We start from the raw sequence: 9,497 nt of genomic DNA, 5'->3' as shown, positions 1-9,497 counted from the left end.
TTAAACATAGGCAGACCTGGGTAGCGTATTTAAGAGTCGTGGCCTTGAGGACCTGGCACACAGGAGGAGGAGCCAAAGGGAACCACAGACGACATCACCTGTGCCAGACATTTTCGAGGAGCAAGAATTGAAAGCAGCTCATATACTATTGCTTATTGTTAAATATTTTGTTCAATTACTTACTTAATAGACTCTGAACTTGTTGTACCAAAATTATTGTCTGTTGCCTTTTTTGTCTTGTTGTAAGAACTCAGTTAAGGTCAAGAGACCTTGCACTAAAATGCCCCATTCTGTCTAGTTCTTATTAGTCCTGTAACCAGGAATATTTAGTTGCCATTCCTGCTTAAGTTTAATCAGTATAGCCACTACATTATAACCAGATGAAGCAACTTGTACTTGTAGCTTTTTTCTTGACCATTCATGGGATGTGGGCATCGCTGGCTAGGCCAGCATTTATTGCCCATCCCTAATTGTCCTTGAGAAGGTGATGGTGGGCTGCTTTTCTTGAACCACTGCAGTTCATGTGGTGTAGGTACACCCACCATGCTGTTAGGGAGGGAGTTCCAGGATTTTGACCCAGTGACAGTGAAGGAATGGTGATATGTTTCCAAGTCAGATGGTGAATGGTTTGGAGGGGAACTTCCAGTTGGTGGTGTTCCCATATGTCTGCTGCCTTTGTCCTTCTAGATGGTAGTGGTTGTGGATTTGTAACGTGCTGTCTAAAGAGTCTTGATGAATTGCTGCAGTGTATCTTGTAGATGGTACACACACTTCTGTCACTGTGTTGATGGTGAAGGGAGTGAATGTTCACCAACTTCATTTGTGAAACTTTAGTATTAACACACTTGCATCCCAATTCCATACTAATCTACTTTGATTTTTTTTCCTTTTCTAATTCCTGCACTTTTTATGCTTTTATTGTGTTGCTGTTTGTTCTTCCTAATTTCTATGCAGCTTGTCTCTCCTCTCTGCTGCCTCCCCACCTCTCACAGCCCCACCAAATTAGTTTAAACTCTTCACAACAGTACAAGTTAACCTCTCTGCAAGAACATCAGTCCTAGCCCTGTTCAGGTGAAACTTGTTTTGTTCAAGTCCCTCCTGCACCATAGCTGGTGTAAGGAACATATATTTTTTATTTCTGTTGCACTGTTGTAAAGAACATATCTTTTTATTTTCTGTTGGATTATGGATTAAAATTACAATGGCTGCAGTTTAAAGGACATGTCCACTGGAACAGGATAAGATATATGTAGCAGTCCTGGAACATAATGTGCCATGAAAGACAGGATGGTGCCGGAAAGACATCCCGGACCAATGGAGCTGCCTGACAATAGCATTTTAATTGGCTCCTGATGAGGTGACCAGAGTTTTGTGTGGTAACAGTGCAGCAGAAAGCTCCTGGCCTGCAAAGAGAAAATATCTGAAATCTCTTTTCCTCATATCTCTATAAGCTGCTTTCTCTCTGAGGAAACCCCCATAAAAAGGAAAAGGGGAAAAACCACTGTTGGAGACATTGATAAGCAAGTTCTCAACCAGTGAGCTAATATATTGAAAGTGCTGGAAGACCACCTCGTGTAATTAACAAGAACAGAAAAGAATTTGGCAGACATTGATCAAATCAACCATCGAATCCTGTACTCCGGATTGATGCTATTGAACATGTTTTGTGTGTCTCGTGTGTGTGTGTGTATATATAGGCATTTAAGAAGGGGGTAGAGTTTAAGTGATAGTGTTAGAAGTTAGCAGTTCATATTTCATTTGCTACTAGTTAAAGACAATTTGTTCAATAATCAGTGTTTTTTTACAGAAAAACAGAGTGCTGATGAGGCCATTCGGCCCATCGGGTCTGCACCGACACATGAGAAACACCTGACCTACCTAACTAATCCCATTTACCAGCACTTGGCCTATAGCCTTGAATGTTATGACGTGCCAAGTGCTCATCCAGGTACTTTTTAAAGGATGTGAGGCAACCCGCCTCCACCACCCTCCCAGGCAGTGCATTCCAGACTGTCAGCACCCTCTGGGTAAAAGCGTTTTTCCTCACATCCCCCCTAAACCTCCTGCCCCTCACCTTGAACTTGTTTTCCCTCGTGACTGAACCTTCAACTAAGGGGAACAGCTGCTCTCTATCCACCCTGTCCATGCCCCTCATAATCTTGTACACCTCGATCAGATCGCCCCTCAGTCTTCTCTGCTCCAACAAAACAACCCAAGTCTATCCAACCTCTCTTCATAACTTAAATGTTTTGTCCCAGGCAACATCCTGACAAATCTCCTCTGCACCCCCTCCAGTGCAATCACATCCTTCCTATAATGTGGCGACCAGAACTGCACACCGTACTCCAGCTGTGACCTCACCAATGTTCTATACAACTCCAACATGATCTCCCTACTTTTGTAATCTATGCTTCGAGTGACAAAGGCAAGTGTCCCATATACCTTTTTCACCACCCCACTAACATGCCCCTCCACCTTCAGAGATCTATGGACACACATGCAAGGTCCCTTTGTTCCTCAGAAATTCCTAGTGTCATGTCGTTCATTGAATACTTCCTTGTCAAATTACTCCTTCCAAAGTGTATCACCTCACACTTTTCAGGGTTAAATTGTATAAGTGTGAGGTGATACACTTACCTGCCCATTTGACCATCCCATCTATATCTTCCTGTAGCCCAAGACACTCAACCTCACTGTTAACCACCCAGCCAATCTTTGTGGCATCCGCAAACCTTATTAATCCTACCCCCCACATAGTCATCTATGCCATTTATATAAATGAAGAATAATAGGGAACTCAGCACAGATCCCACTGGACACTGGCTTCAGTCACTAAAGTATCCTTCTATCATCACCCTGCGTCTCCTGCAACTAAGCCAATTTTCAATCCGCCTTATCAAATTACCACGTGCATTTGCCTTCCTTATAAGTCTCCCATGTGGGACCTTGTCAAAGGCTTTGCTGAAATCCATATAAACTACATCAACTACACTACCCTCATCTACACACCTGGTCACCTCCTCAAAAATTTCAATCAAATTTGTTAGGCATGACCTCCCTCTGACAAAGCCATGCTGACTATCCCTGATCAAAACTTGCCTCTCCAAGTGGAGATAGATACTCTCCTTAAGAATTTTCTCCAATAGTTTCCCTACCACTGACGTGAGACTCACTGGCCTGTAGTTCCCTGGCTTATTTCTACAACATTTCTTAAATAGCAGAACCACATTAGCTGTTCTCCAGTCCTCTGGCACCTCCTCCGTGGCCAGAGAGGAATTAAAAATTTGGGTCAGAGCACCTGCGAATTCCTCCCTTGCCTCCCTCAGCAGTCTAGGATACAAATCATTTGGACGGGGAGACCTGTCCACTTTTAAGCCTGCCAATACTTCCAATACCTTGTCACTCCCTATATCAATTTGCTCAAGAACCTCGCAGTCTATCTCCCTGAGTTTGATACCTTCATCCTCATTCTCTTGGGTGAAGATGGACGTGTACTCTACTGATGTCTTCTGGCTCCACCCATAGATTGTCCCCTTGTTCCCTAATGGGTCCTACTCTTTCCCTACTTATCCTCTTCCGATTGATATACTTATAGAATATCTTGGAATTTTCCCTACTTTTACTAGCCAGAACTTTCTCATATCCCCTCTTTGCTCTCCTAATTGCTTTCTTAAGCTCCACACTGCACTTTCTGTACTCCATTAACGCCTCTGCTGATTTGCTCCCCTTGTACCTTTTAAAAGGCTCTTTTTCTTCTCATCATATCCTGAATATCTCTGGTCATGCATGGTTATGTGGGCTTGTTACTCCTTCCTATCACCTTAGAGGGAACATATTGAGCCTGTGCACCCCCCATTTCCTTTTTGAACGCACCCCCCCCCAACTGCTCTTCTGTAGATTTCTCCACAAGTAGCTGTTCCCAGTCTACCTTGGCCAGATCCTGCCTTATTTTACTAAAATCCGTTCTCCCCCAATCCAAAACATTTTTTTGCAACTTGTTGATTTCTTTGTCTATAACAAGCTTAAATTGTACCATGTTGTGGTTGCTATCACTAAAATGCTCTCCCACCACCACCTCAGCCACCTGTCCAGCTTCATTCCCCAGAATTAGGTCCAGCACTGTGCCGTCCATTGTTCGACCCTCTACATATTGACCTAAAAAGTTCTCCTGTACACATTTCATGAAATCCACTCCATCCAAGTCCTTAACACTATGTCTATGCCAATTAATGTTGGGAAAGTTGAAATCATCTAATATAATTACCCTATTGTTATTGTTTTTACACACCTCTGTAAATTGTGCACACATTTGCTCCTGAATTTCCCACTAACTATCTGGGGGTCCATAATAAAGACCTAACAATGTGGCTGCCCCTTTTTTATTCCTAAACTCTACCCACAAAACTTCATTCGACGCCTCTCTCCTTACTGTAGTAACTGACTCCTTAACCAGTAATGCAATGCCTCCTCCTCTTTGACCCCCTCCCCTGTCTTGCCTGAAGGTTCTATATCCCGGAATGTTGAGCTGCCAATCCTGCCCTTCCCTCAACCAAGTCTCTGTGATGGCTACTATATCACAATTCCACGTGTCAATCCTCACCCTTAACTCATCCGTTTTACCTGTAATACTCCTGGCATTAAAGTAGAGGCCATCCAGCCCTGCCTTACTTCCTTGAAGCTTAATGCAGCTGTACTCCCTCTGACTTGATCGTTCTACTGTATTATGATGTGTCCCTACTCCGCTAACATTCTGTGTCCCCTCCCCCTGCCAAATCAGTTTAAACTCCTCCCAACAGCACTAGCAAACCCACCCGCAAGGACGTTAGTCCCGCTCTGGTTTAGACCATTCCGCATGTACAGGTCCCATCTTCCCCAGAAACGGTCCCAGTGATCCAGGAATCTAAAACCCTCCCTCCTGCACCAACTTTTAAGCCATGTATTCATCTGCGCTATTCTCCTATATCTGAGCTCGCTAGCACGTGGCACTGGAAGTAATCCAGAGATTACAACCCGAGAGGTCTTGCTTTTCAGTCTACTGCCTAACTCCCTGAATTCTTGATGCAAGACCTCATTCCTCTTTCTACCTATGTCATTGGCACCAACATGTACCATGACCTCTGCCTTATTACCCTTCCCCTTCAGAAAAACTTAACATATGAGGAACGTTTGAGGACTCTGGGTCTATACTCGATGGAGTTTAGAAGGATGAGGGGGGATCTGTTTGAAACTTACAGAATACTGCAAGGCCTGGATAGAGTGGACGTGGGGAAGATGTTTCCATTGGTAGGAGAGACTAGGACCCGAGGGCACAGCCTCAGAGTAAAGGGAAGACCTTTTAGAACAGAGATGAGGAGAAACTTCTTTAGCCAGAGAATGGTGAATCTATGGAATTCATTGCCACAGAAGGCTGTGGAGGCTAGGCCATTGAGTGCATTTAAGACCGAGATAGATAAGTTCTTGATTGGTAAGGGGATCAAAGGTTACGGCGAGTAGGCGGGAGAATGGGGTTGAGAAACTTATCAGCCATGATTGAATGGCGGAGCAGACTCGATGGGCCGAATGGCCTAATTTCTGCTCCTATGTCTTATGGTCTTATGGATGCCCTGCAGCTGTTCAGTGACATCCCCGACCCTGGCCTCAGGGAGGCAACACACCATCCTGGAATCACGTTGATGGCCACAGTAGCGCCCATCTGTTCACCTGACTATAGAATCCCCTATTAGTATTGCTTTTCCTCTCTTCCTCCCCTCCTGTACAGACAGGCTGCTAGCGGTGCCAGAAGCTTAGCTCTGTCTGCACTCCCTGGAGGAACCAGCCTCCAAAATGGAATACCGATTTACAAGTGGGACCCCAGGGGACTCTTGAACTACCTGCCTGTTTCTCTTGGACTCCCTTCCTTCCTCAAGTCCCTTCAGTTGCTGTGTGACCACCTATCTAAACGTGCTATCCACGATGCTCTCAGGCTCCCGGATGCTCCACAGTGTCCCTAGCCGCCGTTCCAGCTCTGAACACCAAGCTTCCAGGAGCTGCAGCTGGACACACTTCCTGCACACATGCTAATCCCGGGCACTGGAAATGTTCCTGGCTTCCCACATGGAGCACGAGGAGCACACCATGGCTTTGACCACTCCTACCACGGCTTATCCCTTTAAATTAAACCTTTTAAATCAATTACTCTAGGGCCCTTCTTCCCTGATCCTTGTTACTACAGAATATTAAAAACTAAAAACCACAAAAAAGACTTTAAACTATAAGCATTAAAAGTAGTATATACTTACCCAATCTTACCCACTATTTGCCAGTCATTCCTCTCCCTTATAGCCTCTACTCCTGCACCTGGGCAAGACCAATCTCTGAAGATTTAAGAAGTTGGACAGCAAACAAAAAGTGCAAAGAGCACCTCTTCCCCTCTGCACCGAATTCCCACTGTGCACCAAATTGCCAATACCTCACTCTGGCTGTTTCTCACTCAGGATGAAATCTCTCCCCTGCTCATGTGCAAGCACACTGATTTAATTATTAAGTTTACAAATCTCATATTCTGTTGACCTAAATTAAACAGTTAGTTAGCATTGGGGCAATCTGGTGTTTTGGTCAAACTTTTCACATTTGTCACGGCTCAGGGAAGAGTGGGGCTTGATATTACAACGCACTATCCCCAGCGAGTCGTGACGCTGGTCATAGTTTTACTTTGAAATGTTTAGTAAATCATATTTAAGGTTGGAATTCATTGCTTCTTTGGTTTAGCACATTTCACACCCTATTGCCTAACCTGTGATACACCCTATAAAATGTTTGCTCCTTTGTACAAACATATAATCTATGTCACTCCAATAAATTAACAGAGCACTCAATGCCTAAATGGGTTCACAAACTTAATTTGGCAGCTCTATAATTAATGTTTTATTGTAATAATGCCTAATCCAAGCCTAAACTAAATCATGTAAGATGACTACCATTCTAGATCCATTTGTCAGACGTAGGGAGATGATGGCATGTGGTAATATCACTGGACTAGTAATCCCGAGGCCCAGGCTAAAGCCCTGGGAGCATGGGTTCAAATCCCAACACTCAATAAATAAATTTGGAATTGAAAGCTAGTCTCAGTAATAGTGACCATGACAACTCACCTCAATTGTTGTAAAAACTCATCTGCTTCACTAATGTCCTTTAGGGAAGGAAATCTGCCAACCTGATGCAGTCCCGTCTACATGAACTCTGTGGACCACAGCAATGTTAAAAGCAAAATACTGTGGATGCTGGAAATCTGAAATTTTTGTATTTGTACCAGAGTAATGTAGCTGACTCTTAACTGTCCTCTGAAATGGTCTAGCAAGCCATTTTAAGGGCAATTAGTGATGGACAGCTAATGCTGGCCTTGGCAGTGATGTCCACATTCCATAAAGGGAAAAAAAAGCATTCATTAAAAACGAGATAAAACAACTGATTCAGTATATAACTAGGAGATATTCGTGTTCTTAAGCAAAAATACATTCCTACTGTCATTTCCAAAGAAAGCTATGAGACAGATTAGTTTGCACGTGCTGCTATGCCTTTAAGACAGTGAGCAATCGGATACATGAACTGGTGCCGGAGCTCCACGTAGTGGAGCTTGGAAGCTGTGGGTGGGGCTATGAACGGCCGCTGTCCAATCGGAGTGGGGGTAAGTGGGTGTGACTCTGTCCCTTGTTATCCAATCAGAGCAGACCACGATTGATCCGTGTTGCTTTAAGTGCGGCCTTGAGGCCGATGCTCGGTGTTTGCGGACGGGAAGGGGAAAAAAATCCAAAACGCAGACTGCAGCTTCTCTAGAGATCGGACAACTTTCGGCGGGTCGTTGGACGCGCGTGCGCGCAGCCCCGGCAGGAGGGGACTGGGCGCGGAGCCGCCCTCAGCCTCAGCGGCCGGAGAGAGGAGATCCTCGCGCTCTGTCGCCTGCTCGGAGGATTTGAACGGGCTCCACCAGGCCGTTACCCTGTCCCGGGATGGTGGCGCCACGAGCCTGTCTGACTAAAGCGTTCTCCTATTTCCCCTTCCTGCTGGTTCTTATTGATCTACAGTACGAAGGTAAGGCGGAGGATGAAGCGGCTTGGGGGGGGGGGGGGAGACTTACAGCGGCATGAGTGATCGGACTAATTTGTTATTTACTCAAACTTTTAATTCCCACCAGTTTAACTCCGTCTGCAGCTTCCGCTTCCCCTCGAACTGGGGCTGAGTCCGCCATGTGTCCACTCATCAGGGATCCAGAGTGAGGGGAGCGTCCGGAGTGTTACTGTGACAGGGCCCAACGTGACTTGATGTCAAGGCAGCACTCAGCTGCTGTACTCAGCCTGCTTTTTGGTGCGGTCAACTGACTTTGACAATTTTATCGTTCTCTGAACTCGCAGGCTTAACAGCAGCTGAACCCTGCTAACCGTGACAGCTCTGGTATCTGCTGCATCTTGGTGGAGGAGGGGATAAATGCAGCGACATTGCCTCGTCGCTTCCAGCACCTTTTGTATTTGAAAATAATAGCAACTGGAAGTGAGAAGACCCTCATTGTTTTGTGAAATGTTACAAGCTACTTATTGTCTTTGTGAACTGCTGAGATGTCCCCCACTCTGAAGGACGCTTTAGAATGATTTAGTTGACCGTTTGCTTATTGGCACCTGGCCTTTGTCATTTCTGTAACTAAGGATTGAATTAGTTGTGGGAGTAGCCAGATTGGACATCGGAGGTGAAATGTTGGTATTCGGAGATTGCTGTTATTGGGCGTAGCACAAAGTGAATGAAACCTCCCCACACAGGGTTGGGTAATACATGCTGGTCCAGCCAGCGAAGCCCACGTCCCGTGAATGAGTAAAAGACACGAGACAAAACAAACTATTTCCCTAAAATTTAAGTTGGGTTTTCAGTACAGTTAAGCGGAGCACTGCAAGACAGTTGATGTAAAGAAATCTAGAGCTCATTGGTATGAATAATTGAAGGGATAACTATTTACGGGACCGAAGGGACAGAACAGGAAAATTGAGTGTAAAATCAAAATACTGCCAAAGTTGGAAATCTGAAACAAAAATAGAAAATGCTGGAAAAACTCACCAGGTCTAACAGCATTGGTTGAGAGAAAGACACAGTTAAAGTTTCGAGTCCATATGACTCTTCAAGCTAAAGAGAAGTAAAAATGTGATGAAATTTATACTGATTAAGGGGGTTGGAGCAGGTGAAACTGGATAGAAGGCCAATTATAGGTGGAGGCAAAGGAGAGATTATTGATGACATCTTTGTCAATGTCAGGAAAATGGAATGAATTGAATAGATCTGCAAAAGAGCTGGCACAACAACTTGCATTTATATAGCTCCTTTTAATGCTGTGGAATGTCCCAAGGTGCTTTCACAAGAGCATTATAAAGTACAATTAGACACCCAGCCACATTAGATATTAGGATATTGACCAAAGAGGTGGCTTTTAAGGAGTTTAGGGAGGAAATTCCAGGGCTTTGGCCTTGCTGAAGGCACAG

The 9,497-nt window shown here is 44.7% G+C and overlaps 1 protein-coding gene across 1 annotated transcript in view; it reads left to right on the top strand.

Annotated features, from left to right (window-relative positions):
* The first annotated feature begins 7,718 nt into the window (after positions 1-7,718).
* Positions 7,719-9,497, top strand: part of dnajc3a (DnaJ (Hsp40) homolog, subfamily C, member 3a) — a 95,350-nt gene continuing 93,571 nt past the window's right edge. The window contains exon 1 of the mRNA XM_041198818.1: positions 7,719-8,067. Within this exon, the coding sequence (XP_041054752.1) occupies positions 7,986-8,067 (82 nt within the window). The 5' untranslated portion in view covers positions 7,719-7,985. The remainder of the gene's footprint in view (positions 8,068-9,497) is intronic.

The sequence above is a fragment of the Carcharodon carcharias genome, chromosome 11 (genome assembly GCF_017639515.1).
Source record: "Carcharodon carcharias isolate sCarCar2 chromosome 11, sCarCar2.pri, whole genome shotgun sequence".
Lineage (NCBI taxonomy): Eukaryota > Metazoa > Chordata > Chondrichthyes > Lamniformes > Lamnidae > Carcharodon > Carcharodon carcharias.
This window is presented reverse-complemented; position numbering and strand designations above follow the sequence as displayed.